This window comes from Talaromyces proteolyticus (assembly GCF_021365285.1).
Source record: "Talaromyces proteolyticus strain PMI_201 chromosome Unknown BGW36scaffold_11, whole genome shotgun sequence".
NCBI lineage: Eukaryota > Fungi > Ascomycota > Eurotiomycetes > Eurotiales > Trichocomaceae > Talaromyces > Talaromyces proteolyticus.
Genome location: NW_025764287.1, coordinates 1,350,669 through 1,377,611, shown reverse-complemented (window position 1 = coordinate 1,377,611; position 26,943 = coordinate 1,350,669). Strand labels below are relative to the sequence as shown.

Sequence of the window (26,943 nt, the reverse complement as noted above, 5' to 3'; positions counted from 1 at the left end):
CAAGCCGATAGACACTAGGCTGCTCCCAACCTAGATTAGTTAAACTCGAAGGAAACTGACAACCTGACATTTGGAATTACATTCCGCTTATCCTGAATCTGATGTCAAGCAACATTGACAAACAGTGGAAAAGAAAAGAAGCAAAAGATGAATCTATTCCGAAATCTATTCTACTAGTTAAGCATAGCTATATTTACATCATGTACATAGTATGCACTGTCCACCTTCCTTTTTTAAACTTTTGTTCCTGATACCTTACTACTTAGTTTTTATGAAACTCTGGTGCACAGCCAATCGCGATGCATCGTTTCGTTTGTAAAACCTCTTGCGGCTGAAACGCTGAGGGTGCTGTCGGCCCCCATGTCGCGCACGTTTCATCGCGTCGTATAATTCGTTGAAAGCCCGGCCATTGCTGACGCCGACAATGTCGATCTGAATTTAACTCGTGCCGTGCACTATTCTTGGCTTTTGCTAGATTTTTTCCATTGCAGACGTTTCAATCCCTAGCTATATTCTTAGGTTTGTGTTTGGAGGCATTTTTACTGTTTTGAGAAGCGTGTATAAGGTATAATTGAATTTTCAAATTAAGTTTTTCATTTATTTGAGAAGCGAATTGTAGTTGCAAAATTCAATTAATGTTAATATGTAATTGAATAAATTCATGACCTGCAGCTAGGAAACCAACTTGCCTGTCCACTTGCACTGATTCGTTGAAAAGTTCCGGAGAGCATTGACTCATGGCATGCATCTGATTGAATCGGAGTCTGCCGGCAGTCCACTGTTACTCATGCTATTATCCTTGATGCATGTCTATCCGGACCTACTTGCCATCAGTCTGGCTAAAACTGTCCATCCTTGAATTGGTGTACCTACGTAGATCAGATTATGACATCTCAGTGCGGAGGTATGTAGTATTCCATTGGAAGCAAGCCCGCGATGACAGTACTGACATGGCACAGAATTTGTTGCCGATCTTAAAATCTAGACCGATGGTACATTTTAGCATTTTACTATTCTTTTTGGAGACATTTGTGTCACTTGCATCAGGTCAGGGCTTTTCTCAACTCTAATCGTAGACAAATGCATGATTGCGACACATCCGATAATTATTATTATCGATAGTTTTCTTCACTTAGTTACTTGTTACTTGTTTCTCATGTCTGATAAATTTAATGAGGGTTAGATCAGATCGAAATTAGCCTGCGCTGAGGTGGTATTGAGGCTGACCAACACTTCTTCCATGGTGCCGCCTCAGGGCCGTAGGAATTTAGCCTAGTCACTAGTGTGTCCCTGCGTATTTGCTAAACCACTTAGTAGTCCAGTGCCTAGTGACGTGCATTCCACACCAGACTCACCCAAGCGCTGGTCCGTTAGTTTTAAGTCATGGCGTAGGGAAAGGCTAGAATGAGTCTGGGCTGGGTTGCAATGGACTCCATGTGCTCGCATACATGGTCCTAAGCAGTAAGCACTATTCAGATCGGTACCTGGTCGGCAGCGTAGAGCTAAAATGGTTCAACGTGTGTTATTTTTGTTTCGAGGTTGCTGTGAGTAGGTTGACTCGGTGACTGAAAATGCTAGTCTTGCTGACCGGTGATGCTAGCCCTAACTACATCAATTTGCGCGCGGAACACGACGCAGTAGCTGTTGGTTAGATGATGGTGCTGTAACCTACTTGAATCTCGCCTGATGACTACTGACAGGCCCTTTGAAGAAAAATTAGTAATCCCGGATCACCTCCACAAACGCCACAAACGCCATTGAACGCCATGAGCGCCGCAAAACACCATGACAGCACCGGTCTGCGGCAGTGGCTTATCCTAGGAATATTTGAAGCATTAAAAAAGAATTAGATAATTGCTTTGCTTCCTTCATGGCACTAGGTTGAAATTAGCGTTGTAGGGCTGTTGAAGGATCTATTTCTTGTCCCCCATGCTTTCGCCCCTTAGCGGGAGATGTTGCAACCACTCTAGGGGAACATTCAACGCTTCGCTGCGCCCAGGGTCCAGCACCGCTTTACCCTAATAGAGAAGAAATAAACCCCATGACTAAGTTAATTGCCTTAGAAGCTTATGTGGAGTACACTATGCGAATGCCCTCTTGTCACAGCGTTAGGTGTCATAAGCTGACGTTCCATTCCCTTCTCCTCATTTGATGTTTCTGACCCCAATGGCATAACCCAATCCGGTAACCAGTTTCTATACAAGCATTTGCTGCTATGGTCCCTGTCATCTTTCTTGGCACGTAGTATTACCCGTGACTACTACTAGGCCTAGATGCGAGATGCTAGTTTGAACGCCTCCCCCAGCCGTTCAATAGCAAGCCATTCTCGGATCCCTGGCCGTTGGCGCCCAGGGAGATCGCGGCTTGACTGCTACCTCTTGGAATAGCACTTGCTCATACAAGCGTAGAAGCTCGGACTGCCATCACAGTAGCAACAGCCTACAGCTGATGTCCCTTGTTCAGGTGGGTAGCATTGTAGCTGACCAGTCACCCAACCTCAACCTCCAGAAAGGCTATTTTTGGCCAGTCTAGAATGAGGAGCCATCATGACAGTTCTATCTATAAAAGCCTCATCGATGTCCTCCTGTCGATGAGACTCTTTCTTTCCATCAAGCACAACAATCGCACCAGCTCAATCAGGTCCGGTACCTCGACATTCCTTTACAAACTACTTTTCAGTCCCTCCTTTAAAACAAAATCGATAACAGTACTTTTTTACTTTTTCAAGTACTTATCATCCAATCCTTTCAATCAATCAAAATGTTCTCCAAGATCGCTATCGCTGCTACCGCCCTTGCCGGCGCTGCCTACGCCACTACTGGCGAGACTGTCACTGCCACTGGCCTTGCTGTCACTGCTGTCAACGCCAACGACGGCTCCGGTGCCGGTACTGATGCCTACACCATGTACAGCGGTGACGGCTCCGCCGGTTCTGGCTGGCCCGACCAGTCTACTTGGGTCTCTTACTCCGACATGTTCGAGAACAACAAGCCCTTCATGCAAGCTCACTGCGGGAACTTGGGCTGGGGTGACAACGACTCCGACGCTGAGATCCAGGCTATCCAGGATGCCATTGATACCGTCGCCACCGCCACCTTCGTTGACCACCGCTTCATCCTGGCTGTCATCATGCAGGAATCCGGCGGCTGCGTTCGTGCCCCTACCTCCGTCTACAGTGTCAGCAACCCCGGTCTGATGCAAGACCACTCTGGTGCTTCCACCTGCAACCCAGGCTCTTCTGGCTCTGCCCAGTCCATCTCTCCTTGCCCCGACGACCAGATCTCTGGCATGATCTCTGACGGAAGTAAGTTTCCCCTTTTTATCTGCATTTAAAGTTATAACACAACTGACTTGTATATCTAGCTGCCGGAACTGACGCTGGCGACGGTCTCGCTAACTGCCTTAACCAGGCCACTGGCACTGGTTCCCAGGCCTTCTACGAAGCTGCCCGTATCTACAACTCCGGCAGCGTCGACCCCTCCGGCGACCTCGGCGCTGGTGTTGCTACTCACTGCTATGCCTCTGACATTGCCAACCGTCTTACTGGCTGGGTCAACGCTGCCCACGGTTGCACTCTTGACGGTTAAACAAAAGAATTATCGACCATGAGAAGATGATTTTTCCTTAGCCACCTTGTTTTTTTTTATAGCTCCAAGAGAGATTGCATCTGATTACATACATGTAACAAGGGTCCATCGCTTGCATTTGCACTTTTCATTCTCACTTTTTCTCTGGTCAAAATGTTTATGGGTTTACTTAGCAGCCTAGTTGCTGCTGTTCTTTCGCTGGGATAGAAATATCTCCGGTTGTTTTTCATTCTTTGGGAACCGGCCTGATATTTCCCCTGTTTGAGCTTGGGTGCGATGTACATATTTGCCCATGTATTGCATATAGACTGCACATATAGAGCAATTGATGTTGCGAAGTACATTGATGTACTATGACTTATACAAATTATTTCTCCAAGATTAATACCCACCTGACTGATTAATTCATATAGGGCTGCGCAGGACCCTGAGATTGGCGTTCATCAATGATTAAGCAAACAGAAGTATCTAACATGTGCACAAACACGTGTTTTTCTTTGTTTTTGGTCCTGCGGCAGACAGCTTGACGATTGACCTAGAGACTCCTTGACGAAGCAAAGTGGGAAAGGTGTTTTTCCCGTTACTTCTAAGCAATAATAATACTATGGATTACTGTAATCAACGGCGGTATTAGCTGAAACGGACGGTCGCTTTAGACCCCATTCTCGGGGCTGCCTCAATGCTACCTAAAGATAATAGCTGTCACTGTAACCTGGCCATGCGTAATTAATCATCAAATGGGAAAGATCAAAAGATATTACAAAAAAATTAAGAGAAAATATATCTGCAGATTTCTTACGAATTTGATGAAGGGTAGTTGCGAGCTTTCATTTTTTTTGCTACGGATTGTTGTTAGGGTTATTTAGGCCAGCCCTCTTCCATGGAAATAAATTATGCCGGTTCTCTATGCAACTTCATAAAATATAATCAATCAGTAGTTGACGCTTGAAATGTAAATCAAGAGTAATGTCAAAATCACTCATTGGAGGAAAAGATCCACATCAACAGGGGAAAATTAATTATAGTAAAGTGCGCCAGGTGTAAATTATTTACATGTACAAAGTAGAGCCAGAGCTTGGACTTTCTTCAGCCGCCTATAATCAATAAAGCGTATCTCTTTATAAATGAAACTGTGATTGGAGGGTGTGATAATTATGTTAACTTTTGCTTAATAAAATAGTACGCAAAGTGTTCTATACATGAAGCAGCGCTCAGCCCCCTAGCCAGGTCAAAATGAAGACAGGACCATATTCCCTTTCGGGAAAGACGGTTGATACATAATTCCCTGCCGATTGGGAGAGATCGTTAATTAGCACGGACTTTAGCATACAAAGATGTAATTAAATAAAATGTAAAATATTACCTGCAAATGCCGAAGCGTGTTCAATGCATTCGAATGCTTAATCCTAACTGGGCCAGGATCAGCAAGCTCCCCGTGAAATGTTACGTTAAGAACCAGAGCTAGTGCTAGCCCTAGTCCTACTTGGCAGGGGCTATTTCTAGCATTTGAGTATTTGGGACCCCCAATTGCCGAAAAAGTATTAACTTCAAATCGCGGACCACTCGACTTGTAAGGCTACGCAGTATTTAACAATTCTTATTGACTGCTCTACGGCGTTCGACTCTGACTCTAAATGCTTAGCTTGTAGGCCAAGCCTCTCAGCCAATCTGACGTGAACCAGCGATACAAAGCCATGACCACTTAGGTTGGCAGCTACGCACGCAATACGTAAAATCGTTGTAAGCACATCCTAAAGATAATTACCTTGGGTCCCAATTTTTTTGTGGCGTTGGTGTACGATCTAACTTTCTAGAAGCATAGTCTTAATACGTAACTACGCGATTGCAGAAAAGGGAAACTGGTCTAGAGCTTCAGCCCACGTAGTTGAGTATATAGTCTCGCTGATGCGATCTGCGAAACAACATCAGTCTTTTCTGACCGTGACTCTTCCTTTGATCGAAGTTGTCGTCGACATTCCCTTACCTTTTTTTTTATACCTATTATTGTATAGATATAAATCTCACCGTTCATTTTGAGATTCTTTTGAACATAGTCATTCTTTCTAATCGGAACTCGATAAAGAGATCCTTGTAATTATGGCGAGATTTGTCGCCTCGCTGTTGGCACTGCCTCTGTTGGCAAGTGCTATTTCAGTCGATTCAATTGTTGCCCGCGCAGAAACCCAGCACAATGCGCAAACCTTTAATGTGAATGAATTCATTCCTTCGAAGAGCTACAAGCCTGCCCAGAGGTAATTTCCCTAGATGATGCACATGTGAAGTGCGATAAGAATCCAACTGACAATAATTTTCACTGCTAGTGGTATTCCATACCCTCTCAAAGACGAATCTATCAAGCCATGGGTAGACTTGAACGAGCCATCCTCTACTGCCCACGGCCTTGTTCAGGCCTCCTGCACGCCTCTGTCAGCCAATAACCCCCAACAATGGTGGTACGCGAATATCACCCACAACGGTCAATCGTCTTTCATGTCCTCTAAAAACGACTACACCGTTGTCCGTAACGTAGTGACGGACTTTGGTGCCGACAATACTGGAGCTACGGATGCATCTAAGGCTATTCAGAACGCCATCAATGGTGAGTCAGCCTCGCGTCGATTGGAAATACTTATCGGCCAAAGACACAACTAACTTGGAGAAAGCTGGTCCTTCCGGCGGTTCTGCACGAGGTTCAGGAAACTATGGAACCACCGGCCAGCCAGCCATTGTCTATATCCCACCTGGAACATATCTCATGTCAGGCAGTTTGCAGCTCTATGTCGGCACTGTGCTTGTGGGTGACCCGATCAACCCTCCAACTCTTAAGGCTTCATCCAACTTCCCCAACGACCACATCATCTATGCCAAGGACCCTAATTTTGGAGGAACCATCAACTTCTACATTGGCATTAAGAACCTTGTCATCGACTCAACTGCCGTCAATGCCAACACCAGCCTTGGTCTGCTCGACTGGACCGTCAGCCAGGCCACCCAACTGGCCAACGTTGTTTTCAACATGCCTGATTACAGTACCGGCCACGTTGGTGTTACTTCGCAGTACGATTCCAACAGCAACGTTATCTTGAACGACCTTACTTTCAATGGCGGCGCATACGGCTTGAAGCTGTCCGGCCAGCAGTGGATTTTGAAGAACATCAAGACAAACGGCACCACCACTGGTATCTCCGCTGGTGGATTTAGTATCACATGCTTAGCATGCTCCTTCGCAAATGGTGCAACCGGTATTGACGGAACAGTTGTCTCTGGTTCATTGACCGTCATCGATTCCACTGGCAGCAGCCTCGGAAACTTTGTCACTGGCAAGAGCAGCACTAGTGGTGCAAATTCCATTGTTCTTGAGAATGTTGTGAACGAGGGAACCACTGTCTCCATTGATGGAAGCGCTACTGTGACTGGTAACGTGGCGGACACCTGGGTGTATGGTAGCTTGGTAAGGAGTTTTCTCAAATGAAATGAACTCTACTGATAGATCACTAGTACTCCAGCGGTAGCTCCAGTGGCGGACATGTCAGCCAGGATGTGTCAACCTCTCGCGCCGCCTCTCTTCTTACCGACAGCAAATACTATACCACCAGCGCTCCACCCAGTTTCCAGGAATACTCGGTTGACCAGGTAATCAACGTGAAGTCAGTCTCTGGCTTGCCTGTCAATGGTGATGGTATCACTGATGACTCGGCGAACATCAACGCAATCTTGAAGCAGTATGCTGGCTGCAAGGTCATCTACTTCCCTGCTGGAACCTACATTCTGAACGACACAGTCACTATCCCAGCTGGTTCTCGCATCTATGGTGACGCCTATGCGACTGCTTTCTCAGCCGTTGGAGAAAACTTCTACAACCCTGCTGCTCCTACCACAATGATCCAGGTCGGAAACCCAGGCGATACTGGTGTTGCCCAGATCGTTGATATTATTTTCACTGTTGCGGATGTGCTGCAAGGATGCAAATTGGTATGTGGATCTCCTGGATCTGATTCCTCTCGGAGCGCATTTCTAACATGATTTGAACTTCAGGTCGAAGTCAACATTGCTGGCCAAAATCCAGGGGATGTCGGGATTTGGAACTCCCACTTCCGTATTGGTGGTGCGGCAGGTAGTAAGGTCGAGACCAACTGTGGTGGCGGTCCTGACCAGTGCAAGGCCGCCTGGGGCTTGATTCATCTCACCAACACATCCTCTGCATACATTGAGAACATGTGGGGATGGACTGCTGACCACGACTTGGACGGCAACAACGGTCAAACCATCTCTACTGGTCGTGGTATTCTCGTTGAAGCCACCAAGGGTACATGGCTGGTCGGAACTGCTATGGAGCATCACACGCTGTACCAATACAACTACAACAATGCCCAGAATGTCTTCTCTGCATTCCAGCAAAGGTACGACGTGATATTATATTGCATAACCTAAATGCAGAAAATAGCTAACAATGCACAGTGAAACTCCCTACTGGCAAGGTCCTGGCAATGTCGCTACTCCCAACCCATGGGCTGACAGCTTGATCTCATCCGACCCCGACTTCAGCAACTGTGCTAGCGGCGACGCTACCTGCACTATGGCCTGGTTCGAGCGCATTTCTGGCTCGTCTGACCTCTTCCTGTACAACGGAATGGTCTGGGCTTTCTTCAACAATGGTGGCGGCTGCAATGGCGATTGCCAGGAGAATGCGGTCGACATCTCGAACTCCAAGTCACTCTATATTTACGGCCAGCAAGTCAAGAGTGTGACCAACGTGTTTGTTGAAGGTAGCAATGCTATTGCCACCGAGTCTTCCAACAGCGGTGGTTGGGGAGGTGTAGTTGCGGCTTATCTGCATGATTCTTAAAGGATTCGCGATGGGCACGAGATCACGAGGAGTGCCAGTCATTTTGAAGGTTCATTAATCTGTATATATTGATAAAGCGGTATTTGTATTCTTCGCAGAAAACGAAAGATGGAAGATCAAAGAAGTATCAACAACTGCAGGGAGCACCCGAATATTATCTGATGATTTATGTAAACGCGTACACGGAAGGCGGTGAGTATTTATTTATAGAGGATGGCAGAACCTGTTCTGCCAGCGCTGTCCGCCATGCCCCCCGCTCTGAGTCATCCCAAGGAATCAGTTAATGCAATATTCACATTATTAATTTTGGGAGATTCGATCTGCGAGGAACCACAATCATGGCGGCAGTCGAGCCCATCCTGCCTAAACCAGGCCAGCACAATGTCCTCATCACCAGTGCTCTCCCCTACGTCAACAATGTTCCTCACTTGGGCAACGTGACTGGTAGCGTGCTCCCCGCAGATGTGTTTGCGCGGTATAACCGGGCACGAGGCTTTCCAACACTATATATCTGCGGATCCGTACGTTTCCCTCTCTATCAGATTATTATGTGGCAGGTAATGAATTCTGATTCTTAAAATTTTAGGATGAATATGGAACGGCCACCGAAACAAAAGCCTTGGAAGAAGGAGTGACTCCCGAGCAGTTGTGTGCGAAATATCATGACATTCACAAAGGCATTTACGATTGGTTCAAAATCAAATTTGATATTTTCGGCAAGACGCCCACCGCCCAACAAACGAAAATCGTCCAGCAGATATTCCGACGATTATGGGAAAACGGGTATATCGAGGAGAAGGAAACCACGCAGCCTTACTGCCCCGACAAGGATCACAGGAAATTTCTTGCTGATCGATTTGTCGAGGGTGAATGCAGTATATGTGGCGATCCCGGCGCTCGCGGAGACCAATGCGATAAGTGTGGTAATCTATTAGATCCCTTCGAGCCGGATGTGAAGGAGAATGGAGACCAGGAACAAGATGTCGAGGCCAAGGCTACTGGCTGGCTGATCAATCCCCGTTGCAAACTTCATGCCAGCGCAACCCCAGAGAAACGCCAGACAAAACATCTTTATTTGCGCCTGGATGCATTGAAGGACAAGATCGTGCCCTGGTTTGAGAAGGTTAGCAAGGAGAACGAGTGGAGTCATAACACAACCTCGATTGTGCAGTCGTGGATCGATAAAGGCCTTAAACCCCGTGCCATCACTCGTGATATCGAATGGGGTGTCCCGATTCCTACGGGGATCGAAGGGCTTGATGAGGAAGAGTATAAGCACAAGGTGTTCTATGTCTGGTTTGATGCATGCATTGGCTATGTATCCATCACAGCCAACTATACCGACGGAGATAATCTTGCGGGTACTCTGTGGGAACAATGGTGGAAAGACCCCGAGAATGTCTCACTCTATCAGTTCATGGGCAAGGACAATGTCCCATTCCATTCAATCATTTTCCCTGCCTCTCAATTAGGCGACGGCACAACTTGGACCAAAGTTCACAGAATCTCAGCAACCGAATATCTCAACTACGAAGGCGGAAAGTTCAGTAAATCAAAGGGAATCGGTGTTTTCGGTAGCAGTGCCAGAGAAACCGGTATTGACGCTGACATTTGGCGTTTCTACTTGATTTCAAGACGACCTGAAACGAACGATACTGAATTCAAATGGGACGATTTCGTGAGCACTAACAATAACGAACTTCTCAAGAACTTGGGTAATCTGGTGGCCCGAGTCATCAAGTTCACTCAAGCCAAAATGGGCGGAGAAGTGCCAAAATACTCCGAGGCGCCTTTCCTTGCCGAGCATGAGAAAGAGGTCAACGAGCATCTAAAATCCTACATCACTTTCATGGACGCTACCAAAATGCGCCAATCCGTTGTAGACTTTATGCAAATATCATCTCTAGGCAACAAGTTACTACAAGACAACAAACTTGACAATCGTCTATTCACGGAAGAGCCAGACCGGTGCGCGGCCGTGATCAACATAGCACTCAACCACATCCACCTTCTTGCCAGTCTCCTCGCACCATTCATGCCCAGCACCTCCGAATCTATATTCGAACAACTCGGAGTTGAGCCTACCCCTCACATCACTGACAAATGGGTCACCGACGCACTCAAACCCGGTCACAAGATCGGCCAATCCAAGCTCCTCTTCTCCGTCATCCCTGCCACAAAGATCGAAGAATGGCGCGAAGCTTTCGGCGGTGAGGAAGCACGCAAACAAAAAGCCCTCGAAGCCGAAAAGGCAGCTGCAAAGAAGGCCGCCAAGGAGAAAGAGAAGGAGAAGAAGAAACTTAAGAAAGAGGCGGCTGCTAAAGCTGCTGCTGAGGCTGCTAACGCCACGGCAAGCGCACTTGAGAAGAAGCTGACGATAGATGACGACGGACAGAAGAATCTTCCTTGATTTAAGCATTTTAGCTTTCATTTAAAGAGTTCATGGTCAACTGGTGTGCAAGAGCGATGGTTCAGTGATTTGATTTCTGTATCTCTTTTTGCTTGGCTAGATTACATAGTTGCTTGGTTGTGAATTTCGGGTGGCCTGTGCATATTACTTAACGCGTGCCTTTTAGCTGCGTCGAAAACAGATCCAGTACTCAACGTACATACGCAGAGAACAAGATCTAAATCCCCAAGATAGATTTAGGGTCGCATGTCAATCTCATACATCTACTTGACATTATCAGGCTGACTTAAAGCATCATCCGCCTTGTATCAAAAAACCCCGCAGTTAAAGTAACCAGTAATGCATCATTAAGAGCATTGCTAACATTGCGAACATCTAATTCGGCTTCCATGTCACAGACCTCGCTCTCGGCCCTCCATGCTCATATGTCACCAAGGCCCTCTGACTATCCAGCGCCATAATGCCCGGCCAGAAGCTCGACGCCGGCGAGACAACAGCCGGCATAGTCCAATTAATTCTGCCTCCATGTGGAGGACTCCCATGAACAACTTTGATCGCCGCATTATGAATCCATTTGACCTCCTCCGCCTGGTCATCCGTCATAAACACCACAACCAGCGACCCATCCCCCAACGAGGCAATCTGCGGCGCCCCAGCATTATGGCCAGGCGGCGGGACATATATCTCATGGCGATGCGACCAAGTATATCCATCGTCGTATGAAATCACCGCTTCGAGATTGAAGTGTGGACCGTACCGCGTTGTCTCAAATACAAGCACCAGCGCAGGCCGATTCTCGGCTGTGTCCATCGTCTCAGCAATCCCCGTCATGCCGTCCCGGAACCTATCTGCGGCGCCTTCAATGCATCGTGGACTGCTCCACGTCTTCCCGCGATCGTACGATATAACTTGCATGGTGCGCTGATCGTCTGGCGCAAATTCATGGGAGTAGATCAGCTGCAGACCCCCGTCTAGCCCATGTCTCATAAACGGCTCCCAGATCCCCAATGGCGGAGATTTCTCCGCCGCCTGTGATAGATACGCCCACGTCTGCCCGCCGTCGCGGGACTCGTAGACGGTGATCCGGAAATGTGTAAAGCCAAACTCGCCACCAAAGTCATGGTTGCGGAATGCAGCGAGGATGTGGTTTGGCGCAACCTCAATCGCGAAGGGATTATCGATCTCCCCCTGTCCGCGGATGATTTCTGCGAAGTCCATGAATGTTTGTCCATTGTCAGTGCTTTTGGAGATTTTGAGCACGCGTAGTTGCTCAGGACCACGCCAGGTGAAGACAGCTAGGATGGCGCCGTCATGAAGTCGGGTAAGGCGCGGGTATGTGCCGTTGAATTTGTCTTCAGAGAGACTTCTCTCATCTTGATTGATGACAAGATTTGTGTTGGTGGATGGTACAGATGGTGTTGCGATTGCTGGGGAGCTTGGTCGTCCTGGTTTCAGACCTAGAAAATCGCGGAAGAATTTGCGTGCAAAGTTTGGCATCTTTTCTTTCTTATCTGTTTTCAAAAATGTTCCAATTTCCCTAAAGAATTAATTTGAAATCTACACTGATGCAGAAAGGTGGTAGTTGTTATAAGGATTGGGTTTCCTTGTCATCGTCCATGCTATGTACGGGGGTGCGGTTATGATGTCAGTACCCAATCACATGAAACTCGACGCCTCAGCGGCCACGTAATTATGTATAAAGGCTCCCAAAATAAGTGATTATTAAAGTTGGAGTTAGTTTGATTTCAGTTTTTTTATCCTGCAAAAGAGGACTTGTATTACTACTCATCGACACCTTGTCGCTGGCCCGCCTTCATTCTTCGGGTAATGCAGGTAAGGAGGATCGCGAAGAATGGGTACCCACGTGGATGTAGGCTTCAAATGAGATTATATTACTCACAATTTTACGTGCCTTTTTCAAATACAACCCCGGTTCATAGGAAGTTTATTTTGAATGATTATCCACAGTTTCTTAGAGGATGGTCTCTTCGCAATATGAGTGGCAGACTCCCGGCATCAGTCCAATAATACCACCAGCCTTAAAAATATGTTCCGTCCAGTGTCCTTCTCAATCATATCGACATCCTCTTCGAGAAGCAACACAACCTCGTAACCAAGAACGCCAGAATACGGGATGGTCAATGTTCCTTGCTATCAACCTAGCTGCCCGTGAAAGCTTTACCGGGTCGCCATATACCACCTAACATGGTTCCAGATGACTCTCCAGTTCCAATGAGATGGAGCTCTCCAGCGATTACATCTCCATGTTTGGGCTCGGTGAAGCGATGTTCGACCCAGGTTTCAGCGCCCTCACTGAAGTGGTTCAGTTTGAGGTCTGTTTGAAATTCTACGGTGGGCCCAGAACCATCCCAGAGACACAAAAACTTCTTAAAGGAGAGACCATCGACATCCCATTGGGCCTCTAATCTTTTTGGTGCGCTAATGATAGATTCCGGTCTGGTCTTGTAACTTGCTCCCATACCCACGACAGTCAGGGTTACCGTGCCCTTGATCACGCAATCAGGATCATCACTAAGAGTAGAGGGCTGCAGGAACCTATGGGATCCGCCTGACTGACTTCCTGGGGTGGTAGGGCTGGATCTCCAAAACCCACATTCGATATTTCCGGTAAGATTTAGGGTTATTAACCCTAACCATATTCAGAAGGCGAGGAATACCATGTAGTAATGATATTGGAGGATTGACTGGCCTTATCGGCAGGATCAATATATAAGTAGAGAATCCTTGGTAGGGATATCTTATAAAAGCGCCATTTGTGTGACGGTTTCCGGCAACCTTTACTATATGAGTGAGTAGTGGACATGATTCACCATCCTCAACATTCTGGTCTTTTAGCGTAGTAGCTTAGTGACCGAATACTTCCGCTTATGAAGTTGTGACAATTTGCATCTACATGCCTTGCTTAGCACAAATTATTATACCGCCTCCAGATGTCACCGTCCCTAGGGACCATTACATATTCTAGCGATAGCTATCCGATCTGGGCAAGAAATTCAGTCTATAGGTCATTCGACCTACTATATTAGTCAGGCGATCTACACTATGCAGGCCCAAATAGATATTCAAGATTATGTAAGGTCTTCATTGATCTGTGCCCTAAAAAGACAGTGACCTATGTAGATAGTCATGTGCTATGGTATCATCTTATTCCATTCATGAACCAGTATATAAAGCTACTCAGTGAGTAACTTCACTCTAACCTCCCCTAAGCTATATATTTCACATTGAATGTGTTCATATATGCAATGTGTTGCACCTTAGTTTCCAAAGTAGCAGCTTTCTTTGGTGTTAAACTTGGCGTGGGTTTTCAAAATCTTGGTGTAGTTTCCTTTGAATGAAGTGACTGGTTTATCAACGGCATCTACCATCGCAGCAGCTGCTGAATCGCTAGTGGAAACAGTTTCGGAGTTAACGAGGTGACGATCACAGCTTCCACCGGGGATAATTTGATCGCCAGCCTTCCCCTGAAGCGTTGCATACTGATGGAAGATGTTATTCCAGTTGGGCTGGGCAGAACCGAATCCCCCGGGGACGACCTTATCGTAAACACTCACGACAGTGTTCTGCTCAACGTTCTGTAACGGGGAGTTAGATAAGGAGCACGAGAATAAGGGAAAAAAAAATATAAAAAAAATAAAACAGGTGCGTTGAAGATAGGGAAACCTATGTTACCTCGATCTGGTTTGTCTGAGCATAATTGTCTGGCACATTTGAATCTTGATTGTAGTTGTCAAGCCAGTCTTGGCTAGCTGTCATCTAGCTTTAGACAATGCCTTGATTTTTTTTCCCGGGGGGGGTTGCTCTTACAAGACAACTGATCACCATAAGCTCCGAGCAAGTCAAGACTATGTCCAGTCTCGTGAATCGCCACATCCATGATGCCACTAGTTGTTCCAAAGAAAGCAATGTTGCCATTGGAATTATACGCATAGTTATCGCCTGGAATGGTTAGGACGTGTCTCACCTGTATAGACAAAACGTGTCAATTATATGATCCTTAATACGTGGGTCGAATTTTTGTTGACATACCCAGCTGCGCATAGCGACGGGAAGTCGACCAAAGATGTCAATCGTTGTGATTAGATCTGTCGGGGTATCCTTGTGGCGACAGAATACCCACGCATCGTCACACTAAAGTGTTCGAACCATCAGCTTCTGATATTTCCCACTTTTATCCTCTTTGTTATTATTCCGAGGCACAGCATGGCGTTTGTGTGTTACTCAAGGAGGTATGCGAACGCATATCGCACCAGAATCTTACATCATCGTAGTGGACGTTGTAGATCTCAAAGTCATCGGGGTTCTTGCCCTCGTTGTTGGCAATGTCTTTGCAATCGGAGGGAATCCAACCAGAACCCCATTGATCATTCGTACTTTGAGTAGGAGCAAGGTTATCGATGGCTCCCTGCTCTAAGTAGTCGAGATCAGGGGTGAGCGCAGGCTTATCCAGCGTCTGAGCGAGGGCGAGCAACGGGCCAGCGGCCATCAAGGCGATGCAAAGAAGCAATGATGAGGCCATTTTAGTTCTAGAAGAAGGGAAGCTCAGATGATTACCAGGTCGTCTATATAAGGGGGATATATGTCAATTTATTCCCATTGTTCATTAAGAAAGACATGCTGTATTCATGTATTCATGTCAAACCAGTATCCATTCACTAAGCGAATAGTTACACAACGAGGTGGTAGAACCTAAAAGCCTCACATTATGTTAACTCGCTTTAAATCAGTGTGGCTTGTTTAAGCATGCTTGGCTTTTTAGCAGCTGAGTCCACTAACTAGTATGGAAGTCAATGTCGGGGGTTATTCTTTATAGCTTCTCCGATCCGACGTTCTCACGAACTACATTAGTGTCCACACTATATTACGAGATACACTTGACTAAGTCAGCCCTAGTTGGATAACGAAGACAATCAATCCATAGTGAAATGGATTTCTTTGCTGATGACAGGCTTCCCGAAAAAATTTGCTTGTGATATGGCCTAGCGAATAACTCTTTCATAGATTGTTACAGTCACTACCTGGATAGCAGGAACCCGAGCGGTATCAACACACTGAGTGGGTCGTAGTGGATATTAATTATCCGATGATGGACTTGGTCTTTATTCTAAAGTATAACCAATTTGTGATCTCTGCTCATCGTACAAAATGCTCATACCAAGACTCTACCTTTGACTGCTCAATATTTATTATGAAGCAGCTGATATTAAGCAAAACATCGGCAACGAAACTGCTGGTCTGAATGAATTGCTTATATTCAGTGCTTACTGTATCACAGACGCTAGTTAGCTAGTTGCGTCTTGGGGGGAGGCCTGATGGTCCAAAGCCCTAGATGCCAAGAGAAAGTTGAAGGTTTAGGGTGAAGCAATGTAACTTCATCAGTGATTGGCCCCCATAGATTCCAGCATATAAAATTAAACAATTAACCGTATACAGCCACGTGGGCACTAGTTTTCTCTGATGTGCCACCCAGGAGCATGGGAGAGCAGAAAATGTGGTCTTTGTCTCGCAAACAATTATAAATCAGACAAGGAGAGATTGGAAATCGTCAACACTCGGGTGTCAAAAAATGACAACGAATTGACCCCAGCGACACGGGTTGGGTGCTCGAAAGTAATATGCCGGGCGCAGTTTATTGTCTTCTACCATTCAGACAGGATACCCTTACGACCTAAATGTTACTATTTTCGATCTTTAAGTGGAACCCTGCTTACTATCAAATGTCACCACGGCCTGAATAAGGTGATCTATCCCGAGAGCTATAGACCATCCTCATTCTCTGAATCGGGTTTCCTCTGTTATGCGTGTACATCTGGGTGGGAGACAATATCGGAAGTTGAGACCAATTCAAAGCACATATCAAAAGAAAATACAACCGTTTGGTTGGCAGTCGATGCTGAGAATCCTCTAACACTCCCTTCATTGGCCGATCTGTCTACGGCACCATATCGACCATTGGCATAAATGACTTTGTGTCACGAAGCAAGCTGTTCCCAATGACACACAGTCCTCTCAAATATCGGGGCAAAATTCTTCGAAATCAAGAAGAAATCACGGAAGAGCTACAAAAACAAATATCTCGACGAATCTGACACCGACGAGGAATCCGAGAATGACGTGGAGATTGATGATTGATGATTTCATGAATTGCCTGGAGTTTAGGTTGACGTTTTGTTACCTATGTAGATGATACCATTTGATATATCGAGCGATATGGATCTGTTTTAGTTAGGCCAACAAACGGCCTACTGCGGATGCGGAGCCTTATGTAATAAGTTTTACGATAACAAGTCGACGAAGTTAGATTCAATCTCACAGCAAAACAGCAAAGCTCTTGCCTGGCACTGGAGGTAGATGGAGGTCGAGAAGAAAAAAAAAGAAAGGAGGGTTGGCAACTTTACGGAGAGGCACGAGCTTGCATTGCCTCGCCTTCCTCTTCTCTCCCAACTGGTCTCCTGCCAATAAACCAGTCTATATTTTCCTTACTCCTAATAGCTTCCAGACAATTCTTTCTCAAAAAAACAAGTAGCCAATTTTTGACTATCTGGAGTGGTTGACAATTAGTAGGTATAACCCCATTGACACGCTGCATGATGCTAACCTTGTTTGTAGGCTGCTGCTGATTCAATTACTTTGAATCTTTTAAATTCCCCGTTAAAGTCCACCCAATTTTTGGGATTACTGTTTAATTGAAATTGGAATTCTGCTAGATATAAAAGTGTCACAAGCCCGAATTGGGAGCGGTCTTTGTCTCACATTCCTGTAAAAAATTTTCCACGCCACGACACCGGCTTTTCTTTTTCAAAAAATACTCGACCTACTACAATTAATATTCATCGCCCAGATGTCTCCCAAAGGCTCGATCCTAGTGACTGGCGCTTTTGGTGGCCTTGAATCTGGAATCATCTCTGAACTAGACTCCTACCGATCGAACGAGTATCACGGAATCTTCGCTCATCGACCACCAAAGACGTCATTAGCGAATAGTGCACACATATCTGAACCTGCAGTCCCCATGCTATACCTGCAAAATACCACCCATAAAACCCTAGCCGTGGACCTGTCCCCCTTACAATCCATCCGGAAACTGGCCACAACCATAAACCAACATGTCAGCAGCTAGTAATGACCACCGCTACAAGCAATCGTTTTAAACACTGCATACGTAGAGAATGGCTACCATAATTTTACTACAGAAGGTGGCTAATACCATCTTTGCTATAAACTACCTCGCCAGCTTTTTTGTTGTGTTGCTCTTATTGCTCAACCTCGACAGAGTCTGCGGGCGGATTGTGTGTGTCAAGTTGGACTCATGACATCACCGATTACAGCAGGGGGCAATATTCAAAACACGGCATATTGATATACAAAAGTATGACCATGAGCCTGCGTTACAGCAGATTTGGGAAGAATACAAGACTGAAAGCGTAGAGAAGGTCGCGCAGGGCAGTCATATGCTGAGACAGTATGCGGCGAGTAAATTGTGTCTGGTGATGTTCATCTATGTTCTTCTCCATCCTAATTTTACTTTGAGCTCGTGTATTGTGCTAATGGAACCCTAGGCATGAGCTTCAACGCCGTTTCGACGCTGATCCCACTCCACGGACACTATGCGTTTTGTGTGTCGACCCTGGTATAATCTACACCGCCCGCTTCCGTCACAGCAACCTCGTGATTCGCATGCTGGGTACATTTGTGTATCCAGTCATTGGCATAGGGGCAGAATGGGTCTGGCCGAAAACGACTTTTCGTAGTCCGTAAAAGTCGGTTTAGGATGTTCCTTATGCCGCGTTTAATCGTGATGATGGTAAGGATGTTAAAACATCAATTCATATCAAATTGCTTAAAAACAACGGTGTGATTTAATGTTGCCTGGTTTTAACTAGTATTAGGATATGAGAATTCCAACAATGCATTTTTATTAAAGTCAATCTATCCATATGCAGTATATCCAAGTTTCAAATATATACAACGCCTCTTGCTATAACCTTTTGAGGTAATGACTTACTTACTATCATCTTTCCCCAGCAAACTCGACCCTACAATCCCCTCAATTCCACCCATAACCGTCCCCGCCAAAACACCCACGCCAATAATGCCACCATCACTGACTTCTCTCAAAAATATGCTCTTCCCTCCATCCTGTGGTCCACCATGTACCAGCAACCGATCAATCTGTCGCTGAATATTCTCTTTATAATGCGGATAATTCTGAATCACGCCGCCGCAAAACGCAACGACGAGTTCTTCCGGTCCATTCTTCCAGTCTTGCCGCGATGAGCTGGTGCCCATGTCCGTCGGGTTTGGGGATGAGTCGGAGTCTGGTAATTTATCGGGGTTTGTGAGATGGATTTCACCCGCGCACGATAGCAACCCGACGGTTGCAGCAGCGATTAATGCTGTAGAGCGGGCTTGGACGGCTGCCGCGACTGTTCGTAGGATCCCGGCCTTTTCGGAATTCCAGATCCAGCCCTTGGTAGATGGGAGGCGTTGGGTGAGTTCGGTTGCGAGAGACTCGTCGTCGCGGCCGGATGGTGAGGCAGAAGCGACATTCAGAGAGAGAAAGTCTGTTGTCAGGCCGTCTATTTCCAGCAAGCGCCATGGTAACACGTCTTTCTCGATATGAAGTACGGATGTGAAGTATTCCAGAACAATGATACGGACCAATTCGCCTACGTATCGCCCACCCACCATATACTCCAGAGGTTGGAACCCGGGTCGCTGAGATCGCGATTGCACTTCCTCGTCCCAGTGCGTCATGAGTTTCATGTTTAGAAACGGCATGCTAGACCGGCGCAGCGTCCATTCCGTACTCACCAGTGTCTCGGCCGCAGCGGGGTCCTGTGCGCGTATAAATTCCGTTTTTGAGGGATGTAAATCGGATAGTTTCATTGGTACAGTGGAGTTGCATCCCGCGCCAACCATCAGGCCCATGACTACGCGGCTGTTAGGGAGGGACTTGATGCTGTACGCTAATGAAGCGAATGTTGCTACGGTGTCGTTGGTCATGGCGGCGATTTTGAGTTTTGGTAATGAGAAGTGCTTTCGGCGTTTGGCCGTTCGCTGCCGATGGCGCGCTTCTTCGTCGTCATCCTCGTTCTCGTTGTCAGAGGAGGATGGGGTGAGTGGGCGGATGTGGCATTCGTATCCATCTAATAGTGCTTGGCGGAGATTTAGGTCTGATTCCAAACCAAATCCTTTGCCGGTGGGCATTAGGATAGCTTCGTCAAGAGATTTCTGCCTATTTCTTTCTCAGTATTGATGTAGTGACAAAGGGATAGACGTAGACCTACATGATAGGGAAACAAAATGATATCCCCGTCACCAATTCCCTCACCACACCACCATCATTGTCAATATCGCTCTCGTTCCTGAGACTATCCTGCACGACCTCAGCAATACAATTGCCAATCCACGAGAAGAAATCCGCCGCATGCCCCATCTTCAACCTCTCTTCAATCGGCCACGCTTTTTCTAGCGTCCGCCGGACACGTTCGTCGGGACGCCTTCTCCCACCGTTACTGCTTCCCGCATATCTATGATTACTGTCTGGCTCACCCAGGAGCTCAATAAAGCCAACATGTAAATAAAACATGCCCACGTAAACAGCGAGAAACCGGCCAGTTTCTTTGCCTGTGGGGAGATGTGTGACTGGAGTAGGGAAGAATTGCTCTAGGGATGAGGCAGCTAGGTCCTTGTATGTTTCTGATAACTGAAACGAGAGCCGGTACAGAGTGGGATCAGACAGGAAGAGCGGGGAGATGAAGCCATGTATTGAGGAGGGCTTTTTGGAATTGTTGGCGCTTTTTTTGTCGATGGGGTAAGCCATGTTACAGGAATACAGGGGGCGAAGAAGTGTATTGTGCCTGGCGTTGTCCGATCTCGATGTAAATCGAGGATGATCGCGTGCTGCGGTGACTAATAAGACTAAGACAGACTGCGATTTGTGTTTTGCGCGCGGAGGGGGAGAGGCGGCTCCACCTAGCAACCACTGATTGGGCGATGAGCTTAAGGTTTGAAGCCTTACATTCTGCCAGGTTCGACCAATCACCTCTCTTCTCGACTGGGCTTGTAAATGATGGCATTATTTTACTCCTGTTCAATTCTGTACAAGAACTACATTTCTGTATTTAACCCGTGAGACCTCGGTCTGGCCCTAGCGGCGCCGCACCTAAGTAATGAAATCAACAACAACAACAACAACATCTCCTATCCTAGGCATCGACATCTAAAGCCCCGTATTTGCTATCAAACAAGATATGTTCTCAACCGCAGCATGTCAACTCCTCGCAAGTAACACCACAGTTAATCTGACAGGCCGACGCATCAGGATACGCCGGCGCTGCAATCTTACTCGCAGCAGACCCTACTACCTCCGGCTGCACAGTCGCAGAATGAATCCCGTAACTATGCAGACACTCATTCACCGTATTCGCCATGCGGATAAAATCAGACACGAGACAGTCGGACAGCACGATGTGCACCGATGCAAGCGACTTTTGCTGATTCAGGCGCCAGACGTGCAGTTCGTGGACGGACCGTATGCCGGGGATCTGGAATAGTTAGTATACGTAAGAGGCCTAAAGGAATATGAGGAGTTGTATACCAATTCAAGATCGTGTTGAACGTCACTCGGATCGACGCCTAAGGGGACGCTCTCGAGAAGAATTGTGCCGGACTTTTTCACTACAGCTATACTTAGTCCCTATCCCGGGTATGGCTAGTGATAGGAACTCACCCAGAGGCGACGACGTAATCAGAATCATAATCGAAATCGCCATACTAACCGCCGGATCCGCGTAGAACCGGCCCGCATAGTTCGCCTTCCAAATCACCAACGCAGAAATAATCACGCCCACATTGTTGATTGCATCGCCGATAACGTGGATCAGGACGCCGAGCATGCCGAGATCGTGACCGTTTTCCTTGGACTGTTGGTTGCCGTGACGATGGTTCTGGTGAGCAGAATATGCCTGTAGCAGAATATTAGTATTCGGAGTGCTGGAAGGTGGGTGTGGATGGACCTCGGATGCGGCGTTTCCAGTGATTTCTTGTAGTTCATTGGTTTCAGAGGGGATGGAAGGGCCGTGATCGTGCTCTATATTTCGTTAGGAAGAAGTTCTTGTAAAATGATGCGGCTGGAACTGACCGTGGAGGAAGCTGGCACTTAGAATATTAAGTGCTAGGCCAACACATCCGACGATCAAGATGAGTTTTGGGTTTTCGACACCTGCTATTGTATAAGTGGCAGCTCATCAGACTGCTATGACTAAACGTACGTTGTAGCGAAATGAACCGCTCAATCGACTGAAGGAATATGCTCACGCCAAGAGCTAGAAGGAAAACACCGTTGAAAAAGGCACCAAGAAGTTGGGCCCGTGACCAGCCAAAAGACAGTTCTTTGGGGGTGTCTTTTCTGCTTGATATCTATTGGATTTAGCATGCAAATACTGACCCTGTAGAAATTAAATCGTGCCATACTTGAAGAGCGACCAAAGCCACAACAAAGCCAACCAGATCATTGAGCTACCGTTATCAGTATAGAAAGCCAAATAACCAAGCTTATCACATACGTAATGAAAAGCATCGGCAACAAGCGCGAGGGATTTGGTATAAAATCCGACTGTTCACACGTTACGAATTAGCCCGACTAACAACAGAAATACACGATTTAATGACGAACCAGATATTTCAGCAAGAAAAAATAGCAGCGACACGCTGATCACCAGATACAGACGCTGAATGCGCGTTAATCCGTGCTTCATTTTGGCAGAATTGATTGCGTCTTGATTGAGACTTTGGGACACAGTTGTGTAGAAAGGATGCCGAGTGACAGATGTTGGTGTGTGCCCGAAGTGGGCTTTACCTTTTTTTTTCTCTCCTTTTTTCTCGCCGGAAGCGAATATTCCCGCCTTATGTCTGGCCGATAATCAAATGCCGCAAGACGCGCCGACGGGTTTCCCAGGCAGCCCCAGTTTGTTGGCTAAATATAAATGATCCAGAAGGTGAAACCCCTGTCATTTGGCGATTATCTTGTTCTGGAAGGTGTCGTAGCTGTTGGATGCCACCACAGAATGGTTCTCTCGGTCCCGGTGCTTTAGGAACCCGGGAGGTCTGACATTTTCGTATTTTCCGTTTTTATCCGAGATTCCCTGATGAGATGGCTCTGCGGCCTGGACGTTTTGGTCTGCATAGTGTGTTGTACAGATAGTACAGACTAATGTAGTGCCCCGTTTTTGTAATGTAGTCCATTCTCAATTTCGTATTTTGTTATATTTTTAGCATACATAATGAATGCATAGGTAGCACTAAGCTGTCGCAAAGAAGCATGGCTCTGAAGACAAATTAGCAAAATCATAGGGTAAACCATTTGACAAGGTGAGGTGAAAAAAACCTGGGTATCTTCCGGTCCTCCGATCCAATAACTCGTTTTATATATTAAAAACGGTCTTTCGCTACTAATTTCGACCAGTATGACGGTTCCGCATGCTCAGTCGCGATCGCATAGTCTTGTACCTAAACCCATCCATGTTGAGACACCCACGAGCTACAAAAATCAGAAAAGTAAGAACAATTGACGTCAAAATAAACAGGAAAATAGAAATCCACTAAAAATTCGAAAATAAATGGGAGACCCTAAGTTTTGGTGATTTTGCGTCCCCTTCGGGCTAGAGCCGTCCCCAAGGTACTCACTCACAGCAACTGACCCACCTGACAATTTTGTTGTGAGTGCACTGCATGTATGTGAGGGGTTGCTTATTCTTTTGAAATTGAAGAACCGAGTTGTCGGGCAAGGAAAATGGAAATGGTTTTTTAAATTATTTAGCAAGACCAATGCAAAACACCCGTCAAGACTATGGCTTGGTTTCGTTGGAAATTACTGGAATTTATAGCTGCATGTATACTCGTAAGTGACACTGAGAAATGTTTATTTTAAGTTATAGCTAGAGAACGTTTGAAAAGTAACTTTGAATATGCCTTCAAACTCGGATACGCAAAAGCAAACGCAAAAGCAAACGCCAAATCTGAATAGAAAGGAACGGGATAATATTAAAAAGAGCGATAAGCCCAGTGTATAGAAATACCTTCTTCTTGCCCTTGACAATCTCCTTACTTTTCTTATAAATCACATCAATACCGTCAATAACCCCTTTCTCCTCTAGAGAATCTAACAGATCGAGTATATTGTCTTGACAGTTGTATTCGGGATACTCGTTGTGTATCTCTGCATTCTTTGCAATTTCCTTGATGAAACTCGTCTCGGAAGCATCCGCATCCCATTGATAAGTTTGCTTTGGTAAATTTCCTGAATCGCGGTCAATCGTGCTTCTCATCTCGAAACGGCACTGGGTGGAGGAGCCCATGATATTAAGGATGGGTTTGCCGGCTTCTGTTGGCCCGTCGATTAGAAAATCCCATTGTTTGTGGACACCTTCGTCGTTATATGTAACAACGGATAGTTTGATGGCCGAATATATTGCGGTCGTAGTCCAAAGGTAGTTGGAAAGCTCAATGCAGTTCCAATGTCGTTTGATTTCCGCGGTACATGTAACCAGACACCGTTGGCAGACAGCTAAGTGCTAGGATGCGGACTCGACATTCAGGGTTAGATTGAAAAAAATACATATCTAATTGGTATCTAAAATAATAGATATATTCAATTGCGTCGTAGAGATATATCTCGCTGGCTGAGTCTTGTGTTGCCCTTGTTGTCTAGGCCACGGGGTTTGTCGGCGCCACATAGCGCTGCTCCATATAGAGATCAAAGTCAGCGACCAAAAGATTCATAATTTCACAGAAATCCAACTTTAGCATCATGTTATATTATGCGATTTCCAGTTTCCAGCTTTTCAAAGCCTCTAGTAATTTTGTAGTAGGTGACGGCCATCAGTTTAGCCACGAAAAGAGGATAATTTGTAGTTAAAAATGATGAGACCAATAGTACATATGTAGCTAGCAGCTTCTATACCAAACATCCAAGATGTTCCAGCGACTTAGTAATAGATTGAACAGCAAGACTTCATTCAATTTCAATTTGTGAATGGTGTCAGTAGATACAAGAATAATGAGCCCTGGATAATACCCATCGAATTATTATGCCATATCCAACATATCGCGCCGCTGTAATGTTGATTGTCATCTTTTAGTAGTAATATTGCAAGTAAAACAGCATCCTCACACTCCGAAGAAACGTTCCAGCAGCCGATGCTGCGCATCCGCACATATCACAGAGATTGCGTTCAAGCCCCTCTGCATAATCTCTAGACGGTCTAAGTCGTCCCCTAGACAGCGGCCTGAGAATTCCGTAAAGTCGGCAGAATAAAGAACGTCATTCATTATTTGGACATTCCCTTTTGACATTTCGACAACAAGTTTCGTGTTGTTTGCCAACGACCCAAAGTATCCGATGGAGTGAATCAGACCCTCTGTTTTATCGCGGTGAAGTTCCTCTAGGAAGAGTAAGCGTTGAAGAATTCTTTCCAGCATTTGACTGTGTACCTCCCTATTCTGAGGGGAGGCGGAGGTGTACATATTGGTAAATAGACATTGTATAGCATTTCGCACTTCTAGGTAGGCTACACCTTCGAGAGTATTTTCAGATGCACGCTCGGGGGGTCATTGATAGCTGCAGATTTGTCTAGTGAGAATGGTGGAAATTGAATTGGGGAGTAACTCGGTACCCACAGTCGTTAATAGAGAGATCTTTTTCAAGAGAGTCTGCCAGATCTGACTCATTATGCGACTCGCAACTTCTCTGCTCGTCCATCTCGATAAATCAAACAAAATTGAACTTCAATACCCACAAAGAATTTGAAGGATTTCACTATCAGTGTTGTAAAATTCAAGGCTCAATTCATAAGGAAAAATTGTGAAATATTTGATTTTTGATGATGATGCTTGGCTATCAGGAACAAGGAAAAGGTGGAGAGGAAGGATTGGCAGGCAAACAGAGAAAGTTGTGAACAAAGGAAGAGAAAATCTCTACAGAGCTAGTAATGGAGTGTTCTAGCAGTTACAGTATTGTTGTAATTACATGCGCATACACTAACTCTCACAACGGTTGTGACTGCTGAGATGGTATTCTCCATGTTTAATCACAATACCACCCATCATTGAATTCTATTGAAGTAGTATGTCTTGCATTTAGAACCCCTAGGATATATGTATCAGCAATAAGCATTCTGTTTAAGACTCGTTGGCAAAGGTCAAGATCAAGAGCAGCCTAATGTCAAAGGCTTGGAAGATCCTAATATTCCATAAATCAACACCTTTCCAATTTAATAAAATGCAGAATAATTAATTTGGTGGAGAAATCTTTAAAAATTTTGATCTCGCGTAACAGAAGGCATCTCACCATTCCTGTCAAGATTGAACAGTTTAGATTACATCTGTATTAACATGAAAATAGAATGAAGTGACTCGCCATAATTACCAGGCATCAAAAATTACAGCCATCATCTCTGGTAAGTACCTAAAATGTCGAGTAATGTCGGCAGGAACATTGGGTTCCAGGTCTCTCCTTGACTAAAATCTGCACACAAGTCAAATTATCCATACGATATAGAAGCTTTGAGATATATATAGACCCTTTCAGGCTATAAAAGGATCCACAAGAGTAGAAGCGTGATTCTGAATGGTTTCTAATCACTTTAAGGTGTTGGGCGGTGTTAAGAGAAGCTTAGCGTACTTTTTATCTATGAGCTTATTTTACTTTCAGCCAATTTACACCGTTTAAGGTATAAAAGCTCACTGTGTTTGATGGAAATTGTTCACTATTGGGATATATCACAGTTAATAGAACTACATGTATATAATACTGATTCACATTCACTTTGAACCAGCTACGTACTTTTTTTCTAGCAATATTTTATCTCTAAAATTCTACTATAACTTAAAAATAGCAAAAAGACCCTGCGGTACTAAGGGATAACAATCCAGCTGATTGGTTTTATTTTATGCTTCCTTCCCATGATAGCTTCATCATTATCGTCGTCGTTGTCGTCCTTTGTACTGTCGTGGTACTGATCATACCGTTTTGTCAGGAAAGACCTCATTGCCTTTCAGGTATTAAACTCGACATC

General features: G+C 45.7%; 11 protein-coding genes across 11 annotated transcripts; 4 read left to right on the top strand and 7 right to left on the bottom strand.

The window, feature by feature from the left end:
• Nucleotides 1-2,760: 2,760 nt before the first annotated feature.
• Nucleotides 2,761-3,695, top strand: BGW36DRAFT_438298 (uncharacterized protein; the record flags this gene model as incomplete). Its single annotated transcript, XM_046221482.1, has 2 exons — nucleotides 2,761-3,304; nucleotides 3,364-3,695. The coding sequence occupies 2 exons, from the start codon at nucleotides 2,761-2,763 to the stop codon at nucleotides 3,585-3,587; spliced, it is 768 nt and encodes a 255-aa protein (XP_046068281.1). The 3' UTR covers nucleotides 3,588-3,695.
• Nucleotides 3,696-5,555: 1,860 nt separating this feature from the next.
• On the top strand, nucleotides 5,556-8,592 carry BGW36DRAFT_326937 (putative exo-beta-1,3-glucanase). Its single transcript, XM_046212743.1, has 6 exons — nucleotides 5,556-5,839; nucleotides 5,909-6,186; nucleotides 6,251-7,038; nucleotides 7,086-7,559; nucleotides 7,623-7,987; nucleotides 8,046-8,592. The coding sequence occupies exons 1-6, from the start codon at nucleotides 5,685-5,687 to the stop codon at nucleotides 8,431-8,433; spliced, it is 2,448 nt and encodes an 815-aa protein (XP_046068280.1). The 5' UTR covers nucleotides 5,556-5,684; the 3' UTR covers nucleotides 8,434-8,592.
• A 110-nt stretch (nucleotides 8,593-8,702) lies between these two features.
• BGW36DRAFT_326934 (methionyl-tRNA synthetase) lies at nucleotides 8,703-11,124 on the top strand. The gene is made up of 2 exons (XM_046212742.1): nucleotides 8,703-8,954; nucleotides 9,020-11,124. The coding sequence occupies exons 1-2, from the start codon at nucleotides 8,772-8,774 to the stop codon at nucleotides 10,841-10,843; spliced, it is 2,007 nt and encodes a 668-aa protein (XP_046068279.1). The 5' UTR covers nucleotides 8,703-8,771; the 3' UTR covers nucleotides 10,844-11,124.
• BGW36DRAFT_387323 (Sialidase) lies at nucleotides 11,125-12,544 on the bottom strand. The gene has a single exon (XM_046217102.1). The coding sequence runs from the start codon at nucleotides 12,338-12,340 to the stop codon at nucleotides 11,219-11,221; it is 1,122 nt and encodes a 373-aa protein (XP_046068278.1). The 5' UTR covers nucleotides 12,341-12,544; the 3' UTR covers nucleotides 11,125-11,218.
• Nucleotides 12,545-12,687: 143 nt separating this feature from the next.
• On the bottom strand, nucleotides 12,688-13,473 carry BGW36DRAFT_438294 (uncharacterized protein; the record flags this gene model as incomplete). Its single annotated transcript, XM_046221481.1, has 1 exon — nucleotides 12,688-13,473. A coding segment is annotated over one exon (471 nt), but the record flags the coding sequence as incomplete, so codon positions are not given.
• A 648-nt stretch (nucleotides 13,474-14,121) lies between these two features.
• Nucleotides 14,122-15,383, bottom strand: BGW36DRAFT_400327 (putative conidiation-specific protein; the record flags this gene model as incomplete). The annotated part of the gene is made up of 5 exons (XM_046218621.1): nucleotides 14,122-14,439; nucleotides 14,537-14,613; nucleotides 14,672-14,828; nucleotides 14,894-14,995; nucleotides 15,126-15,383. 5 exons carry the CDS (start codon nucleotides 15,381-15,383, stop codon nucleotides 14,122-14,124), a joined length of 912 nt encoding a protein of 303 aa, XP_046068276.1.
• A 2,322-nt stretch (nucleotides 15,384-17,705) lies between these two features.
• Nucleotides 17,706-18,622, top strand: BGW36DRAFT_431498 (uncharacterized protein; the record flags this gene model as incomplete). Its single annotated transcript, XM_046220996.1, has 3 exons — nucleotides 17,706-17,972; nucleotides 18,235-18,326; nucleotides 18,424-18,622. 3 exons carry the CDS (start codon nucleotides 17,706-17,708, stop codon nucleotides 18,620-18,622), a joined length of 558 nt encoding a protein of 185 aa, XP_046068275.1.
• Nucleotides 18,623-18,757: 135 nt separating this feature from the next.
• On the bottom strand, nucleotides 18,758-20,770 carry BGW36DRAFT_387322 (putative hexokinase). Its single transcript, XM_046217101.1, has 2 exons — nucleotides 20,155-20,770; nucleotides 18,758-20,102 (listed from the first exon to the last, which is right to left on the bottom strand). The coding sequence occupies exons 1-2, from the start codon at nucleotides 20,688-20,690 to the stop codon at nucleotides 18,866-18,868; spliced, it is 1,773 nt and encodes a 590-aa protein (XP_046068274.1). The 5' UTR covers nucleotides 20,691-20,770; the 3' UTR covers nucleotides 18,758-18,865.
• Nucleotides 20,771-21,126: 356 nt separating this feature from the next.
• On the bottom strand, nucleotides 21,127-22,626 carry BGW36DRAFT_431496 (putative cation diffusion facilitator family metal ion transporter; the record flags this gene model as incomplete). The annotated part of the gene is made up of 9 exons (XM_046220995.1): nucleotides 21,127-21,414; nucleotides 21,468-21,547; nucleotides 21,600-21,834; nucleotides 21,886-21,959; nucleotides 22,011-22,091; nucleotides 22,141-22,288; nucleotides 22,343-22,387; nucleotides 22,435-22,484; nucleotides 22,545-22,626. The coding sequence occupies 9 exons, from the start codon at nucleotides 22,624-22,626 to the stop codon at nucleotides 21,127-21,129; spliced, it is 1,083 nt and encodes a 360-aa protein (XP_046068273.1).
• A 1,320-nt stretch (nucleotides 22,627-23,946) lies between these two features.
• Nucleotides 23,947-24,333, bottom strand: BGW36DRAFT_271330 (uncharacterized protein; the record flags this gene model as incomplete). Its single annotated transcript, XM_046210150.1, has 1 exon — nucleotides 23,947-24,333. A coding segment is annotated over one exon (387 nt), but the record flags the coding sequence as incomplete, so codon positions are not given.
• A 701-nt stretch (nucleotides 24,334-25,034) lies between these two features.
• Nucleotides 25,035-25,823, bottom strand: BGW36DRAFT_387314 (uncharacterized protein; the record flags this gene model as incomplete). Its single annotated transcript, XM_046217100.1, has 2 exons — nucleotides 25,536-25,823; nucleotides 25,035-25,468 (listed from the first exon to the last, which is right to left on the bottom strand). The coding sequence occupies exons 1-2, from the start codon at nucleotides 25,626-25,628 to the stop codon at nucleotides 25,037-25,039; spliced, it is 525 nt and encodes a 174-aa protein (XP_046068271.1). The 5' UTR covers nucleotides 25,629-25,823.
• Between the last annotated feature and the right edge of the window lie 1,120 nt (nucleotides 25,824-26,943).

Excerpts from the sequence above, each read along its gene's own strand:
- BGW36DRAFT_326937 (XM_046212743.1), top strand. The coding sequence starts at position 5,685 with ATGGCGAGATTTGTCGCCTCGCTGTTGGCACTGCCTCTGTTGGCAAGT. Across the intron at positions 5,840-5,908 it reads AGCTACAAGCCTGCCCAGAG|TGGTATTCCATACCCTCTCA; the intron begins GTAATTTCCCTA and ends TTTCACTGCTAG. Across the intron at positions 6,187-6,250 it reads TATTCAGAACGCCATCAATG|CTGGTCCTTCCGGCGGTTCT; the intron begins GTGAGTCAGCCT and ends ACTTGGAGAAAG.
- BGW36DRAFT_326934 (XM_046212742.1), top strand. The coding sequence starts at position 8,772 with ATGGCGGCAGTCGAGCCCATCCTGCCTAAACCAGGCCAGCACAATGTC. Across the intron at positions 8,955-9,019 it reads CACTATATATCTGCGGATCC|GATGAATATGGAACGGCCAC; the intron begins GTACGTTTCCCT and ends TTAAAATTTTAG.
- BGW36DRAFT_387323 (XM_046217102.1), bottom strand. The coding sequence starts at position 12,340 with ATGCCAAACTTTGCACGCAAATTCTTCCGCGATTTTCTAGGTCTGAAA.
- BGW36DRAFT_387322 (XM_046217101.1), bottom strand. The coding sequence starts at position 20,690 with ATGGCTTACCCCATCGACAAAAAAAGCGCCAACAATTCCAAAAAGCCC. Across the intron at positions 20,103-20,154 it reads TCATTTTGTTTCCCTATCAT|GCAGAAATCTCTTGACGAAG; the intron begins GTAGGTCTACGT and ends AGAAAGAAATAG.